Genomic DNA, 25,318 nt, shown 5'->3' with positions numbered 1-25,318 from the left:
CTGCCTACTTGTGATCTCTCTCTGTCTATCAAATAAATAAATAAATAATCTATTAAAAAATCATGAAACACAATTTCAAAAGGAAAATGATTGAGAAAAACATTTGCCACTAAACACTTTTACTTTACCAGGAATTCCACAAACTCTACCTTATAAGGCCATAAAAACATTTAGATATTTGTCTAGTACTGTGTGGGAAATATGGTAAGAAATTGAAAGTAAGAATAAACCCTGGGGGCGCCTGGGTGGCTCAGTGGTTTAAGCCTCTGCCTTCAGCTCGGATCATGATCTCAGGGTCCTGGGATCCCACGTCGGGCTCTCTGCTCAGCAGGGAGCCTGCTTCCCCCTTCTCTCTCTGCCCACCTCTCTGCCTACTTGTGATCTCTCTCTATCAAATAAATAAATAATCTATAAAAAAATCATTAAAAAAAAAAAAAGAATAAACCCTGAACTACAACCCCAAGATGGGACAGCTGACAAATGAAAATGCATGAAGGACAAATGTCCCTTCACTCTTTTAATTTAACTGATGCTCCTAACCATGAATTAGTTATAAAAAAAAAATGAAATTGTATCTAGTATTTCTTATCTAAAAGAGTAGATCAGTGTTTAATACATTTTGGAGCAAAAGTCCTCCTTTATTTTTTTCCGGTTGGTGGGATTGAATTCTTTACTGATCAAGAAAACTCACCATGTAGAGTCCCTTATAAGGATAATGCAGTATGACCTAAGTTTTATATATAAAATTCATTTATTTCCTTTTCAAAATATGAGGAAGAGACTGTGAATAACAAATAGCTACTTTTTATGAGGTTCTCATATTAAGATCTTTTTGTATTTTTCCTTTATCATAAAATCTGTTCTTCCCATTTTCAGAGGAAGAAATTAAGGCACAGTTTAAGAAACTTCTTCAAGTTCCTTCAACTAGTAAGGACAGAATTTATTGATCATGGAAGTCATTAGCCAGTTTCATAATCCTAGCTTTAACTATTTGGTCAGTCTTCAATATCGTCATGATTAAACAGTTTTTATCACAAAAATTGAAATCAACTTAAATTTGCTTAAGCAAATTACGGTCATGATTATAAATAAGCAAGAGTACCTCTTAGAACCCAAGGACGAGTTGTGAAGTTGAAACCACGTGGCCAAGTGTCTCTGCTTCCTTTTGTGCACCTGGGGGTTGTTTTTACTTTGCTGACCAGCTTTCTTTGTAGCTTCTTATGTCTGCTGGAGATAAATACATCTCCTGGGTGTTCATTATCATCAACTGTATTCACACAGAAAGCCTGAGGAGCTGTCTTTTAATCCTAGTTCTCGAGAAAGAAAAATCTGATTAGCCCAGCATGGGGTAGGAGATTAAACAATGTGCCCTAGTCCATAGCCGTGGAAGCAGGATTGCCAGTAGTATTTGGTCTACCATCCCTGTGCAATGATGGTGTTCCTGTGATGTCCTGGAAGTAGTTCTCAAAAACAGGAAGTGGGTCAGACAGTGTGACCCTTCACTTCAGATAGTAATGTGTGGTGGTTAAAATAATTCTGGAGCCAACTTTCTAGAGTTATTTCTTAGTTCTGCCATGACTGGTTGAGTAAAATGTTACTTAACCCTTTTGTGCTTACTTATTTTCTTTCTCTAATATGGTGATAAAAATATTATTAAACTATTTAATATTAATAATATTAAACATATTATTAAACTTTTTAGAACAGTTTCTGACAAACATTTGATGCATCTTGACTATTATTTTATCCTTGTGGTCAATTGGTAAGATACATTTTACTTATCAAATAACTTAATCTAGTTTTAGGTTAAGTAATATTCCATTACTCTTGTGACCTTCATTGCTTCAAAAATGATACTTATAAAATGAAATGATCTTGCTCTTATTTTTCTAAGAGTTAAATTATCTCCAAGCCTGTCCAAAATTTTAACAAAAGGGGAAAAAATGAATAGGCTAGTAGGCTAGTTAGTTGTTATAGTAAGGAAGATTGATTTCCTAATAAACTTGAAAAATACTCAAATTCTTCCTGTTGAGTAAAATGTTTCTATAGAAAAAACTGTAATAAAGCACATTTGCATAATTATTAAAAATTGTGAACCCTGTTAAATTACACAGATGAGATCATTTAATTTTATGTTGATTAATTACACATTTACTTTCAGGTACATGACAGATGGAGGGCTCAACCTGTATACTAGAAGTCTGAATAGAATACCAGACACAACTACTTCCAGAGAGGCCATCCAGAGAGGAGTTCATGACGTGACAGTGGATGCGGACAGGTAATGCTATCAGCATTTATGATAGTGAGAACAGCATAAAGCAATTTCAGAAATGAGATCCTAGGGTTTGACAGTATAAGTTAAGACTTTTTATTTCAATATAATAATTATTTTGAAATGTTCTTAAAACTAAGCTAGTTTTTCTTACAAGACTTATTTAGCTCCCTATACTGCATTGGTGAGAATATTTAACAACTTTTAAGTATGTAGCAGCAAATTTTAATATCTGTAAAAGCAAAATGATACACATAGACTTATGTTCCTTCCTTGAAAAGAACCCTGGCTGATAAGTTTGTTTAGGTTTGGATATTCTCAAATTTACTTGGAGGCTAATGATATAAAGATTATAAGAATTCAAATTATCAGGTACAATAAACTTGATGGTTTTCTTGAGGAGTTTGTTGAAAGCATAGAACTCTTGCCTTAGGCTAATTTCTGTTTTGTAATTGTTTCAGGATGTTTAAAGCTCTGTGTGTGTGTGTGTGTGTGTGTGTATGCACGTGTGCATGTGTGTGCTAGTTATTTTGCTCAAAGTTGTTTTGTCAATTTGATCAGAATCACTGCTGTTAGAAAATATTGTTCTTGTAAAACAGTATTGTAAGACATACTTCTGACCTGATTTTGCCCTCTCTTCACTCAGAATTTTGACTTTATTCATCAGGAAGGTATTGCCATTTCTAAAACTATGACATATCAGTACCTAGAGTGGTTCTTTACTAAAGTTAGCACTGAGGAAGAGGACAAAAGGTTGTGATTTAATGTATCCACATTCTGAAGTAGAAACTGTGCACAATTCATTGCACATTTTAACATAGCCAACTCAGAAGGTTTGGATTTTGATATCAGTTATCAGTTTCTCCTCACTCAAACTATGTTGAGAGAAGCAGTCTCCCTGTTGAGCAAGGAGCCAGATGCGGGACTCGATCCCAGGACCCTGAGATCATGACCTGAACCAAAGCCAGCAGCTTAACCCACTGAGCCACCCAGGTGTCCCAGGGCTTAACTCTTTAAAATAGATATTCAGTTAGTCCCTCTGTTTTTATCTCTATCTTCACACCCATTTTCAGAAATACCACCACTTTTTAAAAATTTGGGGTCTTCTCCAGGATAAGTAGGCTGTTTTGTAGCTTTTCTTTTCCTGTGTTCAGGAAGCCACTCTCTTAGATCTAGGGTGAGGGGATGTGCCTGGTATCATATAGTTCAGAGACCTCTCTAGAGAATAAAACTGCAGATTTCTACTGGGGTGGGAATAGACATGCCTGCCATCCACTGAGCTGGGGCAAGGAGGGGATTTGGGGCTCTAAATGCTCTTTAAATAATGCTGTTGATATTTTAATTCCTGCTGGCCAGAAGACAGTTTCCACTAGGAGACTAAGATAGACATATTTGGTCTGTAGACCGGGTATGTGTGAGAGAAGCAGGTGGTTACACAAAGATTATGAAAAATTTTGCTTCCCCACCACCAACCTGATCTCTTCAGCCATTTTCCCTTCCTGATGCCTTCAACCAGCCTGGTCTTCTTTCTGCTCTTGAATTGATGCTTCCTCCATTTGGAACGCCCTTTTCTACATTAGCTGCATTAACTCCTCTATCACAACATTGTTGAATGTTGCCTTCTCAGAGAAATGATTCCAGAGAGTCTAAGATACATTTGATTTACATATACTTTCTTACTCATTACTTTCTATTGTTTTCTTCCACGTGCCCCATCACTCCTGGAATATTTCATACTTACTTATTTTTTACATGTTTATCTTATATCTCCCCAGTTACGATGTAAGCCCATGAATGCAGAAGTTTTGTCATATTCATTATATTAAGAGCCTTTAGCAAATACTTATGGAGTTAAAGAACAAAGGAATGACTAAAAGCTATACATTCATATATGGCTAGCAATAGAGTTCAAATGAGTAGAGAGGCAAATGAGGCCAGAGCCAACTTTCTGTGAGGATATTACCAAAAGAGGGAAGGGGTTATGTGGAAAAACAGGAAGCAGTAATTCAAGAGGAAGAAATCTACAATTTGGACTGCATTTTGAAACTAAGGACCTGCATATTCTTAGTTGACAATGGAAGATATTAAAGAAGAGGGACAGGCCATTGGTCTTTAGGAAATAAGATCATGGTGGCAGAACCTAGGAAATGATACAAAGGATCCTTATTTTATAAGGGGTTAGTTGGGATAACCAGCTCTCTTTGCTCTTATGAGGTTCCAGCTTGGGGCCTGGTAGAGGAACCTCAGACCAGCTGGAAAGCCCAGTTGTGTGTAGAACAAATTGAGACCTGTGAAAGCAGTGGTTCTTAAAGTGTGGTAACTAAGTCAGCAGCATCAGCATTTCTTGGGAACTTGATAGAAATACAGATTAGCTCTATCCAAGATTTACTGAAGGGGAAACTCTGGGGTGGGCCCAGTGATCTTCAACAGGCCCTCCAGGTGATTCATTCTTACGGATACTGAAATTACCAAACCACCATCTTAAAATAAACAACTAGATGCCAGTTTGATGAAACCATAGACACTTAGCATAAACATTTTAAAATTTTTAAAAAGGGAGATTTTGAAGTTTTTATTCACTTTTTTTTAGCTGTACTCCATCAGGGGAAAGAGAATATCAAAATAACACTGACACTAATCTTTAAATTAGATCAATTAATGACACATTGCCCCTGAAATAAATTGTCTCCATTTGTTAGAGTCAGCTTCTGAGAATTGCATTTTTGAAAGAATTGTAGAATTTAAGGAATCCAAAAACCGCTTTAATCACTTGTATGTATTAAACACCAATAAGACCATAGGGAAAATCCTGCTATCAGCAGAGATAGGAGTTCGTCTTTTATTATAGATAAGTCTGAAGATCTTTTAAAATCCTATATTCAGGAAGTGATTCAGGATGTAGATGGTTTAAAAATGTATAGTGTTAAATATTATAGTTGTGTAAGTCCTTCTGTTAATTTAAAAACCTCCTTGTACAGGATGTTGTTTCATAAAGCTTTCTTAATTCTGATATCCATTCCAAAGAGGATAGGTAAGAATAGCTCTAAGGTACTACCTCTTTGCTTAGTTTTACTCAGAAAAGATACTGAGAAGTCCTGTACTTCAAAATAAAAACTATTAGATTTAATTCAGTGCTCCCTAAAACATTTTTTATCACTGATTTCCCCATTTTCTTCTCTATAATAATTTGTTCCTGTGATATTTTAAGAAATGCTGATTTTGCCTAATACCTTCATTTAACAGTTATAATAGTGCAAAGACTTGGGTCTTTTACCTCTTATACTTAACAGTTTCCCAGCTACCTTAGTCAGGGGTCTTTTAAATAAAATGAAAAATGTTAGTGCTTGGTTCATTTTAGTAAATTAGTAAATGTAGGTCTTATAATAGTTCACTGGTTAAAAAAAAAAAACACCTTAAGAGCAAAGAAAAAAGTGTTTTATTATTTTTTCATATTTCATAGACATTTTCTCTATAAGCGTGATCACTGAAAATGCATTACATAAGAGCAAAGTAGGCAGCTGGCTAGGATAGCAATGGATTTGAATTGCTTGTGTTAATTTAGTGAAGGTTATAATGTTTCCCCTTTAATCAAAGTTTGGTTAAAATGGGATGGGCAGGGGCACCTGAGTGGCTCAGTGGGTTAAAGCCTCTGCCTTTGGCTCAGGTCATGATCCCAGGGTCCTAGGATCGAGCCCCGTATTGCGCTCTTTATTCAGCGGGGAGCCTGCTTCCTCCCCTCTCTCTGCCTGCCTCTCTGTCTACTTGTGATCTCTGAGTGTCAAATAAATAAATAAAATCTTTAAAAAAAAAATGGGATGGGCAATAGAGAACAGCTGAAATCTTCTTCCCAGCAGATTGAAACAGCCCCAAGGAAAGGAGGATGCTTCAATGGACAACTGTGGTATATCTTAAGTATTTTATTACTTGAAGATATTACAGTTCTTTCATTTTCCATATCAATCCAATACCATCCCCATTTCCTTTTTATGCTGACCAAAAGAAGATTACAGAATGGGACTAATCCTTGTAGACATGTTGGAGACGGTTTGGGAAATTCATAACAGACAGTTAAAATGTGTGACCTTTATCCATTTGGCCCTGGTTATAATGAAGTCAATCCTAATTCATATACACTTAAACAATTGGCTTACACTATATTGAAATGGTAATTTGGGGCAAAAGTTTGAAAATAGTTGTTGTTTTGGTTTTTATTAACTCCTATTACTGTCCTGACACTAGCTTCCCTGCTAGCATTAACAAATATTAACAAATATTTAATAAATTTGATAAATAAACATATAATTACCTCCTGAGTGCATTTAAGCATAATAATAGCACCTTGGGTAAAAACAAAACAGAAAAATAAAGATGCAAGACCTTGAGTTTAATGGTCATACAGAATAATGTAAGCAAAAAATAAAGTGATAAATAAAATTGATTAAGTCATAATAGATGTATACACATAGTATCTTAGAAGCACCCCAAAGGGAAGTGATTATTCCTACCCAGGAGAATAAGGAAAGTCTTCAAAAAGCAGTAGGTTTTAAATGGGGTCATAAAGAAAGCAAAACTTTTTGACATATGGCCTGGGAGAAATTCAAAGAAATGTGGAATTGGAGAGCATGGAAGCATTGAAGAGTTTAGTTTAAGGGGATATTATAGAAAACTAGAAGTGGCAGTTATTAAGGCAGTGAAAACAGATTTCATAAGGAATTGTTGCAGCTGGGGGAAGGAGATCTTAGTATATATATATGACTGGGCTCAATTCTGAATACAACAAGAACACGTGGGGATTCATAGCCAATAAGCAGAATGAGGGGATCAGTGGATGGAAAATTACTAAGAGAAGACGTCAAGGGTAGGGGGATTCTTGCTAAGCTCACTTAAGATTCTTGCTGAAAAGAGGCCAGGGTGATCAGGTAATTCGAGTGGGGGTTGAGTACTATAACCAGATATCACAGGTGCTCGCATATCAAGGTGGAGGAATCTCTCTAAAATGCCCTAGCAGGCAGTTTTCTTGCTAAAACTGGGCTAGGCAGGCCCAACAATGGGTCAAAGTCAAGGACTAGTCAAGAAGAGACCTCAGAGGACCCTGAGTGAAGTTTGGTCAAAAAGAGTCCTTGTCAGACCCATTTATAATGGGATTTTGCTAGGGCACTGGGAATGTGGACAAGGATGACAACAAAGGACCTGGAGGGCTGTTCTAGAGTATTTGGACCTAGAAGTGATAAGGGGCTATTTTACTAATTTTAATTAGTTTTCTTTTTAAATTTCAAACCAAGAGCATGTGTCATGCTGATTGTATTTTAATAATAACTCACCCACAGCAAATAGCGAAGAGAGATGGTACAAAGATAGGCAGACTGCTCGGAAAGTAACTACAAAAGTCCAGGGGAAAGGAGATGAGCTTCTAGCTGGAGAGTGGGAATGGGGACTCTTCGCAGGCTGCCTTGACAAAATACACAGCCTGGGTGGCTTAAACAATGGATGTGTACCAAAGACTACACGTCCATGAGTGCAGGGCTGGAAAAGTCATTATCCGGTGAGAGCTTTCTTCCTGATTCGTAGAAGGCCACCTTCTCGCCAAGTCCTCACGCAGCCTTTCCTCCGTGCTCCCTCAGGGAGAAAGCGGAAGATGTCTCACTTTTCTTCCTGTTTGTGTAAGGACGTCAGTTCTATTAGAGTAGGGCCCCACCACTATGAGCTCATTTAACCTTAATTACCTCTCAAAAGGCCCTTCTTCAAATATCATCACATTGAGGGTTAGGGCTTCAGCTTTGAGGAAAGGGGGTCACAGTTCAATCCATCCCATTGCGTAACTCCCAGGTGGTTTTATCCTTGGTGATACAGGTTAATCTCCATATAAATGCTGGATTAAAGTACTGACTATGTATATGTATGTAGTGTGTGCATTAATTAAGGTCAAATCCTTCTGGGTCAGGAAGATCAGGTGAAATGAATGAAACAGAAGGGCTATGTTAAACAGGACCAGTCTAAAGGGGGCGGTCACCATTAACTCTAGAGGTTGCTGCCTGTGGAAATGCAGAGATGTGGAAAGGAGGGGCTAATTATTGCCAGACCATTTGATTTTTCAAGTGAAGTCTGACTCTGGACTTTGTTGAGGTATCTCCCAATTTTTACATACTGGTAACTGTGTTAAGAGATCTGTAAGATCAATAATTAGTTAAAGATACACATTTTCTTCACTGGCAGAAAATAAAGGAAATTACAGAGAAGCCTATATAAAGCAAGGGACAGTGTACATTTTCATGTATGGTTGTGTAAACTTCCTAATGCCTTAAAGTTACCCATAGAGGTACGCTGGTGAGGATATCAGCTATACAGAAAGAAAATGCCACGAGTCATGAGAAGCCAGCAAAACTCTTTGAGCCCAGTTCCAAGTTTATAATGTAAGACAGGACAATCTCAGGTCAGTTTCCCAGCCATAGCCTCCCTCAGTGGCGCTAATTAATCTTGTTTAAACCACTACGTGAATCAGCACTGTGCAGGCTAAGGGCACATTTGTATCTATGATGTAGACTGGGGAAACCAGCCCTGAGAATGAACCCTTGATATTTAAAGAGAGAATAAAGTAGCCACTGATGAGGCAGAGAAAAGAGCGCTCACACAAAATTTAAGAACAAATAGGGCTAACTGTTATTTTTGAGATAGAGAGTAGAGGAACGAGGCAGCAATGTCAAATTCCATGGACAAATGAAGTTAATTGGAAAAGGTTCATACCAAATAATAGCCTATAATAGTATGGAGTTTAACACTGGAGCGGTAGTGGTGTCTTGGATGATTGAGCCAGGTACAAGCAATAGCCAAGGTACTCAAGTAGCATGGTCAGAGAAGTCCAAATCTGGTTAGTAAGATGATTTACCCACATGACCAACAACTCAATAATGACAGAATGAGTCTCAAAGGAGGGGAAGATAAATTTCCAGGTGATAAACTCTTTTTGGAAAATGAGCAAAATTCCACAAATCCAGGCCCATTCTGGATTATCTGGATGGTTACATTGCTATCCAAGGCATATTCTTAAATCTATGATTGTTAATTTCAGTTGTAAACTCATCAGTTTAACTATTTATATTTTTTACTGATTTTTGTGTGTTGAATCATGACCTTTTGAAAATAGAAAGGCATAATACATCATAGAAATTGTTATTTTTGTATTTTGCTAACAGACAGATTGGCTTGGTTTGTGATACTGCAGTTCAGATGCTGAGATCACAGTTGATGGAAGAGTTTACAAAAGGCATTAAGGGATTGTCATGATTTTACATGGCCCTCAGGTTATCAGTCATTGTAACTCAATATATCAAGGGAAGCCTACAACAAAACACTAGTCATACTAAATCCTTTGTTGGGGATGGCCAGGGAGTTTTCCTCTGTTCTCTTAGGTTTAGTGTTTGGGGCCTTCAAATTATGCTGCAAAAGAAATTAGCAAGAAACAAGACATATTTTTATTCAAATACGTATGTGGAAAGTGACAGAAAATGTGACTCAAGGAGGCAATTACAATATGGACTTAAATGACATCTGTTTTCCCCCAGGTTTATTGAAAAATAATTGACATACATCACTGTACAAGTTAAAGGCAGACAGCATGGTGGTTTGGTTTCCATGTATAGTGAAATGATTACCACAATAGGTTGAGCTAACATTCATCTTTTCATATGAATAGAATAAAAAGAGAAGAGGAAAAAAATTTTCTCCTTGTGATGAGAATTTAGCATTTACTCTCCTAGTAGGGGAAAAGGGTGGAAGAAGGGAAAACAGAGGACTTCTGGGAAAAATAAAAGGACATTTAGAAGAGATGAGAGATGCGATAGCTTTGTGACAATGTCTGTTTAAGTGATTTCTTGTCCTTCTCATCTCTGGTGATAGGAGTCAATCTTCTCTGGTTACAGAACTCCCAGGGAGGGGATTGATGATTTATGAATTATTTGTGGAAGCTCTAAGGTTAGAAAAATAAGGGGATTTTCAAAAAAAGGAAACTCTTCACAGTCGTATATTTTGGATCCCTTTGCCCTACTTCTACAGTATAAGTGTGCCGAATCCTAAACTGCCTTTACAACAGCATCCATGGCAAATTCTCACAAAATCACATGAGGAGTTACTTCTAAGGATGTGAGACCTTTGATATTTCCACAAGTTCTCCAAATAGGAGAAGTAAAGGCAACAGAGATTTCTCCTAAGCCATCAAGCAAATATCTCGAGGGGTCGGATTCATGATGCTTGTCACTAGTGTGTGTACACTCTAATAATTCATCCTATTCTGTGTTGATTTGTTCTAATATAATCACAGAATCAGTATAGTCCCATATCTTAAGTATTCCCTTCATTAGCTTACTGGCTTTCCACTGTAATTAAAAGTAAACACAAAAAAGATGAATAAGCTGAGATGGAAATAGATAAAGTAAATATAATTATTTCATTTCATAATAAAGTGGCCTGCCTTTTTTTTTTTTTTGCTCTTGTTTCTTTACTCTAAGTAGAAAGAGACCAGTGCAAAATATTAGAGATGTAGAAAAAGTTTTATTTGCCCTTACAACTTTCCTTTGACACCCTTGTAGGATGTCACCATTGTAGGCTTATGAACGGCTGCTGAACTTCTGTCCTGTGATCCAGGTCTCAGAATTAACTGACCTCATTTTTAATAATCTGTTAAACCTCCAGTATTGTTACGTAGTACCCATCATAGAATTCATTCACATAAGAAAAACTATTGAGAACCTACCCTCTACCAAGCACTGTGCTCAATCCTGGGGGGCCCTGTATGCAGGGGAATTAGAGTAGAGATTATGAAAGTTTAAAAGTCATTGAGATTGAAAGGATACTTGGACAATCCAACTAGCCTAAGCAGTAGATACTTTTGTTTGGGATACCTTTTAATATTTTTCTGCACATGGATCCAGGTGACTCTAAGTTCTACCACCTTTTTGAAGGACTGTTCCTGACATTAAATATGGCCAAACTTCGCCATTATAGATTATTCTTCTAACAGAAGAGATGGTCATCAGTACTCTTATTTATGCAGTAGTTTTACCATATCTCCTTCCAAAACAATTTACTAATAATCTTACAAAGATGGTAAGGAGGAGGAAGAAGGGGAGGAATCAAGGTTGTTATAATAAAAATTAGCTATAATAGCTATCAGCATTGAGGAATAGTTATGTGTAGCCTACATGCCATATTACTTAAATATATTGTTGTATTTTATCTTTACAACAGCCCTATGAAATGGATCTTATTACTGCCATTTTATGAGGCAAAAAAGTCTTAGATTAAGAAACTTGCCTGTAAACACTTTGTTAATTAACTGTAATGGGAAGATTAAAATCCAGTTCCCGTGCACTTACTATTATTCATAACATTATTAATTTAGATAAATGTTTTTATCATGCCTGGATGTATAATGTCGGATTTTGTAAAGTCTTTCATTATTCTATTTTTTATTATTTTTATTAACATATAATGTATAATTTGCCCCAGGGCTACAGGTCTGTGAATCATCAGGCTTACACACTTCACAGCACTCACTGTATCACATACCCTCCCCAATGTCCATAAGCCAACCACCCTCTCCCCACTACCTCTTTCTAGCAAACCTCAGTTTGTTTCATGAGATTAAGAGTCTCTTATGGTTTGTCTCCCTCCTGATCCCATCTTGTTTCATTTTTTCCTTCCCTACCCTCAAACCCCCCACTCTGTCTCTCACCTTCCTCAAATCAGGGAGATCATGTGATAATTGTCTTTCTCTGATTGACTTATTTCACTCAGCATAATACCCTCTAGTTCCATCCACATTGTTGCAAATGACAAGAGTTCATTTATTTTGAAGGCTGCATAGTATTCCATTGTATATATGTATACCACTTCTTTATCCATTCGTCTATTGATGGACATCTATGTTCTTTGCATAGTTTTGCTGTTGTGGACATTGCTACTATAAACCTTCGAGATCACTACATTTGTATCTTCAGGGTAAATACCCAGTAGTGCCATTGCTGGGTCGTAAGGTATTTTTAACTTTTGAGGAACTTCCATGCTGTTTTGCAGAGTGGTTATACCAGCTTGCATTCCCACCAACAGGTAGGAGGGTTCCCCTTTCTGCACATCCTCCCCAGCATCTGTCATTTCCTGACTTGTTAAGTTTAGCCCTTCTGACTGGTGTGAGGTGGTATCTCATTGTGGTTTTGACTTGTATTTTCCTGATGCTGAGTGACTGGGAGCACTTCTTCATGTGTCTGGATGTCTTTTTTCAGAAATGTCTTTTCATGTCTTCTGCCCATTTCTTGATTGGATTATTTGTTCTTTTGGTGTTGAGTTTGATAAGTTCTTTATACATTTTGGATACTAGCCCTTTATCTGACATGTCATTTACAAATACCTTCTCCCATTCTGTCACTTGTCTCTTGGTTTTGTTGACTTTTCTTTTGCTGTCAAAAGCTTTTGATCTTGATGAAATCCCAATAGTTTATGTTTGCCCTTGCTTTCCTTGCATTTGGCAATGTTTCTAGGGAGAAGTTGCTGCAGCTGAGGTTGAAGAGATTGCTTCCTGTGTTCTCCTCAAGGATTTTGATGGATTCCTGTCTCACATTAAGGCCTTTCATCCATTTGGAGTCTATTTTTGTGTGTGGTGTAAGGAAATGGTTCAGGTTCCTTTTTCTGCATGTGGCTGTCCAATTTTCCCAACACCATTTGTTGAAGAGACTGTCTTTTTTCCATTGGACATTCTTTCCTGCTTTGTCAAAGATTAGTTGACCATAAAACTGAGTGTCTAGTTCTGGGCTCTCTATTCTGTTCTATTGATCGATTTGTCTCTTTTTGTGCTAGTACCATACTGTCTTGATGATGACAACTTTGTAATAGAGCTTGAAGTCTGGAATTGTGATGCCACCAACTTTGGTTTTCTTTTTCAAAATTCCTCCTATTTGGGGTCTTTTCTGGTTCCATACAAATGTTAGTATTATTTTTTCCATTTCTTTGAAAAAAATGGATGGTTGCAATAAATGTGTAAATTGCTTTAGGTAGCATAGACATTTTCACAATATTTGTTCTTCAAATCCATTAGCATGGAACATTTTTCCATTTCTTAGTGTCTTCCTCCATTTCTTTCATGAGTACTTTATACTTTCCTGAGTATGGATTCTTTGTCTTCTTGGTTAGGTTTATTCCTAGGTATCTTATGGTTTTGGGTGCAATTGTAAATGGGATTGACTCCTTAATTTCTCTTTCTTCTGTCTTGTTGTTGGTATATAGAAATGCAACTCATTTCTGTGCATTGGTTTTTATATCCTGACACTTTACTGGAATTCCTGTATGAATGAGTTCTAGCAGTTTTGGAGTGGAGTCTTTTGGGGTTTCCACATAAAGTATCATATCATCTGTATCGTTCCAATTTTAGTATATGTGCTGCCGAAGCGAGCACAAAGTATCATATCATCTGCAAAGAGTGAGAGTTTGACTTCTTTGCTGATTCGGATGCCTTTAATTCCTTTTTGTTGTCTGATTGCTGAGGCTAGGACTTGTAGTACTATGTTGAATAGCAGAGGTGATAGTCACATCCCTGCTATGTTCCTGATTTTAAGGGAAAAGCTCTGAGTTTTTCCCCATTAAGAATGATATTCTCTGTGGGTTTTTCATAGATGGCTTTGATGATATTGAGACATGTGCCCTCTATCCCTACACTGTGAAGAGTTTTGATCAAAAAAGAATATTGTACTTTGTCAAATACTTTTTCAGCATCTATTGAAAGTATCATATGGTTCTTGTTCTTTCTTTTATTAATGTATTATATTACATTGATTGATTTGTGGATGTTGAGCCAACCTTGCAGCCCAGGAATAAATCCCACTTGGTTGTGGTGAATAATTTTTTTTAATATACTGTTGGATCCTATTGGCTAGTGTTTTGGTAAGAATTTTCATATCTGTGTTTGTTGGATATTGGTTTGTAATTTTCCTACTTGATGGGGTCTTTGTCCGGTTTGGGATCAAGGTAATCCTGGCCTCATAAAATGTGTTTGGAAGTTTTCCTTCCATTTGTATTTTTTTGGAACAGTTTCAGGAGAATAGGTATTAATTTTCTTTAAATATTTGGTAGAATTCCCCTACGAAGCCATCTGGCCCTGGGCTCTTGTTTGCTGGGAGATTTTTGATGACTGCTTTAATCTCCTTACTGGTTATGGGTCTCTTCAGGTTTTCTGTTTCTTCCTGGTTCAGTTTTGATAGTTTATATGTCTCTAGGAATATATCCATCTCTTCCAGATTGTCAAATTTGCTGGCATATTGTTGGTCATAATATGTTCTTATAATCATTTGCATTTCTTCAGTGTTGATTGTGATCTCTCCTCTTTCATTCATGATTGTATTTATTTGGGTCCTTCCTCTTTTCTTTCTGATTAGTCTGGCCAGGGGTTTATCAATCTTATTAATTCTTTCATAGAACCAGCTCCTAGTTTTGTTGATTTGTTCTACTGTTCTTTTGGTTTCTATTTCATTGATTTTGCTCTGGTCTTTATTATTTCTTTTCTCCTGCTGGGATTAGGTTTTCTTACCTGTTCTTTCTCCAGCTCCTTTAGGTGTAGAGTTAGGTTGTGTACTTGAGACCCTTCTTGTTTCTTGAGAAAGGCTTGTGTAGCTATATACTTTCCTCTCAGGACCGCCTTTGCTATGTCCCACAGATTTTAACAGTTGTGGTTTCATTATCATTTGTTTCCATGAATTTTTTCAATTCTTCTTTAATTTCCTGGTTGACCCATTCATTCTTGAGTAGGATGCTCTTTAGCTTCCAAGTATTTGAGTTTTTTCCATCTTTTTCTTGTGATTGAGTTCTACCTTCAGAGTGTTATGGTCTGAATATATGCAGGGAATAATCCCAGTCTTTTGGTACTGGTTGAGACCTGATTTGTGACCCAGGATAGGATCTATTCTGGAGAATGTTCCATGTGCAGTAGAGAAGAGTGTATATTCTGTTGCTTTGGGATGGAATGTCTGAATATATCTGTGATGTCCATCTGGTCCAGTGTGTTGTTTAAGGCCTTTATTTCCTTGTTGATCTTTGACTTGGATGATCTGTCCATTTCAGTGAGGGGTATGTTAACATTCCCTACTATTATTGTATTATTGTCAATGTGTTTCTTTGATTTTGTTATTAATTCGTTTACATAGTTGACTGCTTCCATGTTAGGGACATAGATACTTAAATTGTTAGATCTCCCTGTTGGACAGACCCTCTGGGTTCAATAAAGTGTCCTTCCTCATCTCTTAGTATAGTCTTTGGCTTAAAATCTAATCTATCTGATATAAGGATTGCCAGCTTTCTTTTGATGTCCATTAGCATGGTAAATGGTTTTCCACCCCCTCACTTTAAATCTGGAGGTGTCTTTGGGTGAAAAAAATGAGTTTCTTGGAAACAACATATTGATGGGTTTTGTTTTTTATCCATTCTGATCACCTGTGTCTTTTGATTTGGGCATTTAGCCCATTTACATTCAGGGTAACTATTGAAAGATATGAATTTAGTACCATTGTATTGCCTGTAAGGTGACTGTTACTGTATATTGTCTCTTTTCCTTTCTGGTCTACTACTTTCAGGCTCTCTCTTTGCTTAGAGGGACCCTTTCAATATTTCCTGTAGGGCTGATTTGGTGTTTGCAAGTTCTTTTAATATTTGTGCTGAAAGCTTTTTATCTCTCCTTCCATTTTCAATGAAAATCTAACTGGATATAGTATTCTTGGCTGCATATTTTCTCATTTAATGCTCTGAATATATCATGCCAGTTCTTTCTGCCCTGCCAGGTCTCTGTGGCTAAGTCTGCTGCCAATCTAATATTTCTACCATTGTATGTTACAGATTTCTTGTCCCAAGCTGTTTTCAGGATTTTCTCTTTGTCACTAAGACTTGTAAGTTTTACTATTAGATGACAGGGTGTGGACCTATTTTTATTGATTTTGAGGGGGTTCTCTCTGCCTCCTGGATTTTGATGTTTGCTCCCTTGGGCATATTAAGGAATTGCTCTATTATAATTCACTCCAGTATACCTTCTGTCCCTCTATCTCTTCTTCTTCTGGAATCCCAATTATTCTAATATTTTTTTGTCTTATAGTATACTTAACTCGCAAATTTTCCCTTTGTGGTTCAGTAGTTGTTTGTCTCTCTTTTGCTCCGGTTCTTTATATCTGTCATTTGGTCTTCTATATCACTAATTCTCTCTTCTGCCTCATTTATCCTAGCAGTAAGAGCCTCCATTTTATATTGCACCTCATTAATAACTTTTTTGATTTCAGCTTGGTTAGATTTTAGTTCTTTTATTTCTCCAGAAAGGGATTTCATTTCTCCAGAACGGGTTTTTCTGATGTCCTCCATGCCTTTTTTGAGCCCAGCTAGCACCTTGAGAATCATCATTCTGAACTCTAGCTCTGATATATTACCAGTGACTGTATTGATTAGGTCCCTAGCCATCAGTACTGCCTCTTATTCTTTTTTTGTGGTTAGCTTTTCTGCCTTGTCATTTTATCCAGATAAGAATATATGATTGAAGGAATAAAATACTGAAAGGGTGGAAAAGACCCCTGAAAAATGTATGCTAACCAAATAAGAAGAGATCCAAAAGTAGAGGGAGAAGCAAGGGAAAAAAAGAAATAAAAATTTAAAAATGAAATATATATATATTTATATGTATAAAGATATATAAATAAATAAAATACACACCCACACGCACGTGCGTGCACACACACACACACACACACACACTTTAGACTGGTGAATAGAACAGAGCCACCCACATAATTTTGCATGTATTTTGGTCTTTTAGAAGAAACTACCTTCCAAAATTTGAAAGAAAGAAAAACTTATATATATAGAACAATAAGGGCAAGTATTATGAAGGGATGGAATATGACTGTAAAGATGAAAATTTTTTAAAAATTCTAAAAAAAAGAATTGATAAGTTGGTTGGAAATAGAGAGAAAAAAAAAAAAGAGGAGGAAATGTGCTTAGGCTGGAGACTAGAAAAAATCCATGTCTTAGATTTGGATATATTTTGATCTATTAGAAGAAATTGAGTCCCTAAATTAAAAAGAAAACAAAAAAAAACCCCAAAAAATCTATATGTATACAAAAAATAAGTTTAAATAAAATGGTGGGATAAAATATGACCACAACACTGAAGGTTTAAAAAGATGTTTTTTTAAAGAAGTGTATTGTTAAGATAAACTAGTTTAAAAAACTTTAAAAGAGAAATGAGGAAAAGTTAAAAAAAATAGAATAAGAGAAAAAAGAAAAGAAAAGAAAAGAAAAATTTAACTTTGAAGGATTAAAGGATTATGGGTAAAAAGCCATGAATTTTATGCGTTACTTTCTCCTAGCTCTGGAGTTCTGCATTTCTCCTTGATTGGTGAGCTTGGTCTTGTCTGGATGTTCTTGCTGATCTTCTCTGGGAAAGGCCTGTTGCAGTGACTCTCAAATTTCTTTGCCCGAGGCGGAATTGCACCACCTTTGCAAGGGACCGGGCTAAATAATCTCCTCGGGTTTGTTCTTGGAGCCTTTGTTCCCTGAACGCTTTCCTTAGAGCTCTGGAGGACAGGTATGAAAATGGGGCCTCCCAATCTCTGGCCTGGGGGAGCTGAGAGCTTGGGCCCTGGTCCTTTGCGCTCCCTCAGAGATAAGCAGATAATCACTCCTGTCTCCCTGGTCTCTGGCCATACTCCAAGCGCACCTGGCCTGTGACTGAGTGTTTCTATCTCTGGTGCACATCCCTGTTTGTAGTCTCCAAACTCAGCAGATTTCTGCTGCATGCTCCCGCGCCAGTCCTCCTGGAGGAGGAAGGTGAGTCTCCCAGGATCTGCCACCTCTGGAGTCCCTGCTCGAAGAGCAGTGGCCCAACTGTGCCTTGGATCATGGTTTATGGTAACCATGATCTGAAAGCTCACTCCTCGGCTCTGTCTCTATAGTCAGCTTTCCTGCTCTGATGCCTGGCAGCTCTGCACACTCAGATACCCCTGATCTTTTTGTGACCCGTGGGACCTTGAGACCACACTGTCCCCCTGAGGGTTTTACCCCTGCTTAGCCTCTGGAACGATGTCCCTCAGTGGAGCAGACTTCTAAAAGTTCTGATTTTGAGTTTCCCTGCTCTGCCGCTTGCTGGGATCTGGCCCCTCCCCCCGTGGTCTCTCATCCCATTGCTTCGGGTTCCCGTCTCTGCACATCCTACCTTCCCCAAAGTGTCGATTTACTGTTCCTAGATTTTCTGCTCTTCTTCTCTTGGATCTCCTGTTGAGTTTGTAGGTATTCAGAATGGTTTGATACCTATCTAGCTGAACTTCTGGGATCTGATGTCATTTCAGTCTTGTAGTCTTCCGCCATCTTGCCTCTCACTCTCGTTTTTCTATTTTATTTTAAACATGTCTGTAAAATATGAACAGATATATTTTATTCAACTTCATAGATGTTGCTATATTCCCTTACATATATAAAATCATATTCTATTCTAGTGCAGATTGCTGATAAACCTAAAAGCAAAATGAACTTAAACATGTATTAGAGATTCTCAAATGCTGGCTAGTTTGTTAATATGAGTAAAACAATTTCGCAGAGTTTTGATATATAGATATATATATCTATATATATATATATATTTATCTTGAAACCTAATGCATGTCAAAATATTTATTTCTTAAAACCTCTAGGAAACATTAGAAAAATGGAAAGGGGAGAAATATATTCAGGTTTTATACAGAAAAATATTAAGAGAGTATTTATTTGAAGGGAAAAGTGATGTGGGCCTTTTATAGTACATCCCCCAACCCAAGAGTAATAAAATAGGAGAAACTGTAGCATCTAATTTAGTTGCTTAATTTGATTTAAGAAGTTTCATATATAACATTAAACACTTGTGTATGTTTTTGTGTTGTTTTTTGTTTTTGTTTTTTTCCTGTAAGAACTAAGGGTGAATTCTTTTTTTAACAGGCCAACTGATGGGGTGAGACACTCAACTTGGGATCATTAAATTGAGGGCTTCCGGCTGGCAGTTGATATATTCTGTATCTTCCTCAGTCCAGCTGTATAGAGTGGGTGGCATGGACTTGTTTAATAGAGTCACATGTACTCCGTTTATATTCCTTTTCCTTGCTTGACTTAATTTGTGTTTGAAATGGTTGAAAATATTCTCATTGAGCTGGATTTTTAAGCGTTAGCAGAGCTTCCATATGTTTTTGCAGATAAGTTGCACATGTAAGTGTTTTCATTATAAATGAGTACTTATTTTCTGAATTAAATTGTTATTTTGTTATTATATAAAGTTTTCTGTGATTACTGAGGAAAATTCACAGTATACATAAGACCACAAAGAGGAATACATAAGACCACAAAGAGGAATCCCACCCATCCCCAAACAACCAAGAGTATTGCTTTGATGTATTTCCTCCAACGTGTCCTAGCCACTTCCTTTACACAGTTTGGGTCACATCATCTAGACGATAGAGTATCCTGCCTTCTTAATTTACATAATAAACAATACACATAGTATTAAATATTACTTTAAATTATGACTTATGATGATTGCATGCTATTTTGGCATTTGGAATGAACATATCTAAGTAGTTTGTGTAATCAGCCATTAAATTGAAGACATTCATCAAATTTCTGATTGAATTGGCAAAGGCATTAATTAGCAGAATCTTACATATTTGGTTTTATGTCTATACCCATGTATTGTTTTCTAAAAAGATAAAATGTTGAGCTTATAGAAGAGGATGCCTCACATGTCTACAGTTGCATGTTTGTGTGTGTGTGTGTGTGTGTGTATGTATACTTGGAATTTAATTTAATTTTTCCATGTAAATGTCTTTCCTTATGATTAAAGTTTATAAATTATTTTTGCTTTTTTTTAATTTCAGTCATATATTTAGGGTTTTTTATATTCTTAGAATTTGTGAATTCGTTATACTTTTACAATATTTTATCAGCCAGATTTTGCTGCTGAGGTAAACACTGTTGACTGAAACTGTGTTTCCTCTTCAAATTTAATTAAATATCCAGAGGTACCTCATTTCTTACAGAATAAAACCCTATTACTTGTTTCTCTAATAGTATATTGTACTCTGTTCCCAGATGGTTTGGATAATCCATGTCTGTTTGACAACCCAAATATTTATTATATAAAAGTAAAAATAGGGGCACCTGGGTGGCTTGGTTGGGTTAGCATCTGACTCTTGATCTCAGCTCAGTTTTTGATCTCAGGGTGTGAGTTCAAGCCCTGAATTGGGCTCCACAAAAAAAAAAAAAAAGAAAGAAAAAGAAAAATAATTTTGGACAAGTGGAAGTAAAACAGATAAGCAGATTTAAAACTCATATTGATTTTTTTGAAACCTTTTCCAGCTTCAATTCGATGTCTCCTGATGTCTTTTCTAAGCCAGTGGCTAGAACAGGCTGATCCTAGTAAAAACCAATAGAAATGCTGTTCAGATTCAAATTAACTGCTAAATTCTTTTTAGAATACTTTGGTGTGGTTGATTTTATAGCAGAACTATTTTCACACTCAAATATCATAGCAGCTCTGATGCTACTAAAAACTCTCCCAATATATTAGTGAAAAGATTTTCTTAAATATGTAAAGCCACAGGAGCCAGAATACAGAGAACAACAATAACAAAAAAAGCTGTGAATGCAACAGAACAGAGGGAGAAAGGCTGTTGATTCAGCAACTGCAGGAAAGCACTGAGCACACTGTGAAACACTGTAGTGAGGTCAGGAAGCAAGGCAGTTCACACCATCGGCACCCCCGTAGGCTGGGAATTTTAGGATTGGTTATCTTGGGATGTAAGGATAAATGTGAAGTAAAAATGGAAGGAATTGGATCAAAGGGTATTTAGGAAATAATCTGATCCCCAGATTTCTAGCCTAACCCACGAATAACCAGGCAACTGTCCCTTTTCTAGTATAGCAAAAGATTCTCTGAGATTATTCTCTGGAGAGAGAAAAATATGGCATCTCAATGGGATACAGGGTACAGCTGAGGGCTGACCACAAAGTAATTAAATAGGGCTTATACGATAACATGACGACTCTCAGCTTTCCCCTTTACTTGGTCCCATGACCCTGACAACAAGGTGTGAGACCATCTGATCAGCAGCATCATTTACCCTCTGCTTTTCCCATCTATCTGTCATGTGCTTACTGACCACATGTCATTACATCACTATGAGCAGTATACATGTGGAGAAAACATAGTATTGTGAGATAGACGTTGGCAAAATTGGTTATTCAAAAGGGGTTTTGAGTTTGAATTCTTGATTTTGATCCCAGTTAAGCCATTGGCCGCTCTTAGCCTCATTTTTTATGCTCACAAGTTGTATGAAATATTAATAATAGCTAGTTACATTCTTAGGCCTTTTATGATTCTGACAGACAATCTTACCAAAAATGGCTTAAGAAAAAAAGGCTTGCATTGTTCCCATAACTGAAAAGTCCATAGGTAGTTCTGAGTTTGGATGTTGTTGGATCTAGTATCCAGTTTTCTTTATCTCTTAGCTCCACTGTAGTATTTTGTATAGGTAGGCTTCACGCTCCTTGGGTTAAGTCAGCTTATTCTCAGTACTATATAATTCAAGGTTCAAGTCCAGTGGGAGAGAAGCATGCCTCTGCCAGGTTCCTAAGAATTACTAGGATTGGACATAAAAAAACCTTATCCTATGCACATTCTTGAACTAATCACTGTAGCCAAAAGCTCATTAACTGTCTAAGTCTTTTGCTTACATCTTTATCTATAAAATTACTTTATCTATAAAATTACCAGTGCTTTATCTATAAAATGTTTTATCTATAAAATTACCAGTGCATGTGTGTCCTCCTTCCCTTCTTCTATTCCAAACCTGGACATCCTAGCTTCTGCTCACAGCTTTACTTCGTCTCATGCCTTGCCAGGACTCACAGTTTACACTTTGAAAGTACTGGACTAGTTATTGTCCCCCGACTCCCCACTAAGTCTGCTGTTTCCTGCCTTTGCTTAGACTGGAATCCCATACTCAACCGGATACCCATTCTGTCTTCCTTCATAATTCTTACTTGTTCTGCAAGATTCGCTTCAGGTGTTATGTCCTTTATGAACTCCCCTGAAAACCCTAGGCATCTCATTGTACCATCTCTGTGCACTGGGTATATTTCATTCTTACAGTTCACTCTGCTATTTTGAAGACTCTGTTTATGTGTCTGTCTCTCCCAGAAGCTTGTGACATATCCAAGGATAGTGACAGCATCCCATTCATCCCTGTACCCCCAGTCTCAAATGCAGTTCTTATTACAAAATATACATCTGTTGTCCTGAAACCCCATTTTGTCTTGTGCATCTTGTATTATATAGTGACCTACACATAATATCAAGATGATTTTTGCCATGTCTTATCTGATTTTATATTTTCAGCATCTAAGATTGAGCCTAATACATTTCTGTTATGCAACAAATATTTATATAAATGAGTGAGTGTGTGAATGAATGAATTTATTCTTTATTTTGTGGAGAGTTGTTTTTAAAGCATAGGTCTAAAAAAGAAGCATGTATTTAAGGATGTTAACATTTGAAGACTTTGTGGAGAAGAATTGTTATGTATGAATGTCTTTTGAAATCATATGATCCAGAATATTGCTATTTGCCTCTTTTTAAAAAAAAAATTGAGATGTAATTGACATATAACATTTTATAAGTACATTCTGTTGATTTTACTCTAGCAGGTGGTCTTTTTAAAAGTGTTTTGACCAGGACACTCAAACCAGAAACTTAAAGATTTATCTATTTATTTGAGAAAGAGAGAGCCACAAGTGGGAGGGGCAGAGGGAGAAGAGAGAATCTCAAGCAGACTCTGTGCTGACCATGGAGCCTGATGGTGAGGCTCAATCTTAGAACCCTGAGATCACAACATGAGCTGAAATGAAGAATCAGATGCTTAATAGACTGTACCACCCAGGTATCTCTCAAACCAAAACTTAAATAGCAAGATGTAATACTAGGATATCCAAAGGCAGTTTTCTTCAGAAGTTCTGAAGTATGGGGTGTCTGGGTGGCGCAGTTGGTTAAGTGTCTGCCTTCAGCTCATATCATGATCCCAGGGTCCCAGGATTGGATCCCACATGGTGCTCTTCACTCAGCAGGGTGTCTGCTTCTCCTTCTCCCTCTGCCTCCAAATTGTGTTCTCTCTCTCTCTCTCTCTCCCCTCAGTATTCTGAGGATCTTTAAAAAAAAAAAAAAAAAAAAAAGGTCTGAAGTATGTTTGATTTTGTTTAAAATAGCACAGAACTGATCTCTGAGTTTAGAAAATTTATAGAGTGAAAGTATGTACTTTCATAATTTGGTGTATATATAGTTTATATTAATATATCTGGGAAAATATAATTATATGTGTATAGACATTTTTACATTTCTTAAGTTATTCCACAATGTCATTTTTTGTTTACTCCTTGACCCTAATTCTGTGAAATCCAGAGAGTTGTTAAAAAGACTTATTCTATATTAAGAAAGCTCAGTAAAGTTAACTGAACTTCTTATAATTAAATGACAAGGTTAAAAGTGAACTCAACTTGATTCTTATCTAAGCCAAGTGTCAGCAACTTCTTTCTGGAAAAGGTCAGGCTGAAAATATTTTTAAGCTTTATAGAGTAAGAGGCAAAATCAAGAAATTGATTGGATGATGAGAGAAAAAAATTGCAGCAAGCTTTTTAACTATGTAAAAATATAAAGGACATTCTTAGCTCGTGGGTCCATAATTTGAATGTGGTCCATACCCATGGTTCAGTGACTCTTGTTCCAAGGCATTTTTAAGCCTGATATTTATTCTTTGTATGTTTGCAAGGGCTGCTGAAACAACTGTAAATTGGGTCATTTAAACAATAGAACTGTATTGTCTCACAGTCTTGGAGGCTAGAATTGAAGTAGAAAACCTAGGTGTTGGTAGGTTTAACTCTTGAGGATCTTGAGGGAGGGATCTGTCCTAGGCCTCCCTCTTGGTCTTGAATTTGCTGTCCTCTCTCTTCCACATTGTCTTCCTTTGTGTGTGTCTATGTCCAGACTTCCCCTTCTTCTAAGAATACAAGTCATATTGTGTGAGTGCATACCCTAACGACCTTACTTTAACTAAGTAACTTTGTAACTAAGTAACTAAATAACACGTTAACTGAGTAACCCACCTCCCAATCCGGTCACATTCTGAAGTGATGGGGGTTAGGACTGGGACATTGGCTGGGGAAGGGGAATGGCAAACCGTTCAACCATAACACCTTCATTCTCTTTGTGCTACATCAAACCCCATGGCTAGTAGGAGGCAAAGTAACAAGTATCAGACCTGTGTCTCCCTCTTTCTGTCCTTCTAAAGTGAAAGCCATAGCTTCTCTCTCAGCACCCCTGCTGTACAGTAACAGATATATAGAACTTAACAGAAAAAATGGAAAGACAGCCCTGTATGAGTGGCTGCCTCCACCTTACAAAACACCCAGAAGAAAATGGGGAAGAGTATCAGTCATCTGAATGCTTCCTCATTTTAGCAAAAGGACAGCAATATTTCTAAAAATCAGTTATAAAGAAAAGATACTCATTTGGGTCATATTTCTGATAAATAGGCTGCTGGTTAAGAGCCTTAGCTCTCTGGTTCTCTAAGTATATGAAGAGTAAGACTCACACAAATCATATCCTCCTGTGTCCAAGCAGCAGACAGAATCGACTCTAAAATCAATCTGTCATTTGAAGTCCCCAGCTGGGACTGTGCCTTGTTGTTGGGAGGTGTCACGCGTTTTGTAGCCAGAGCGCTCTCAGCATGCACAGCCTACGTATGATTGAGCCCTATAGCCAGGCCAAGGATGGGTTAGCGCAGGAATTCTACATGGTTTTTTTTTTAGTGGAAATACTGTGTGAGGTTCTTTCATATAAATGACCTAGATTTATAGCTTACCTATCTGAGACTGTCTTTAGAAAAATTACCCCATAGTCATCAATTTTTAAAGAAATATGCCTCAAAACAATGCATGGTATCCTCCCTCTTTGATGTC

General features: G+C 37.0%; 1 protein-coding gene across 7 annotated transcripts in view; it reads left to right on the top strand.

The window, feature by feature from the left end:
- The window catches only part of NAV3 (neuron navigator 3), a 611,692-nt gene that overhangs the window by 457,360 nt on the left and 129,014 nt on the right, over positions 1 to 25,318 (top strand). For all 7 annotated transcript variants that reach the window (XM_044228605.1, XM_044228606.1, XM_044228604.1 and 4 more), the window contains one exon: positions 2,162 to 2,281. In XM_044228605.1, coding sequence (XP_044084540.1) covers positions 2,162 to 2,281 — 120 coding nt within the window. The remainder of the gene's footprint in view (positions 1 to 2,161; positions 2,282 to 25,318) is intronic.

Source organism: Neovison vison, chromosome 12 (genome assembly GCF_020171115.1).
Source record: "Neovison vison isolate M4711 chromosome 12, ASM_NN_V1, whole genome shotgun sequence".
Taxonomy (NCBI): Eukaryota; Metazoa; Chordata; class Mammalia; order Carnivora; family Mustelidae; genus Neogale; species Neogale vison.
Note: the sequence above shows the minus strand (reverse complement) of the source record. Positions and strands in the feature narration are given on the sequence as shown.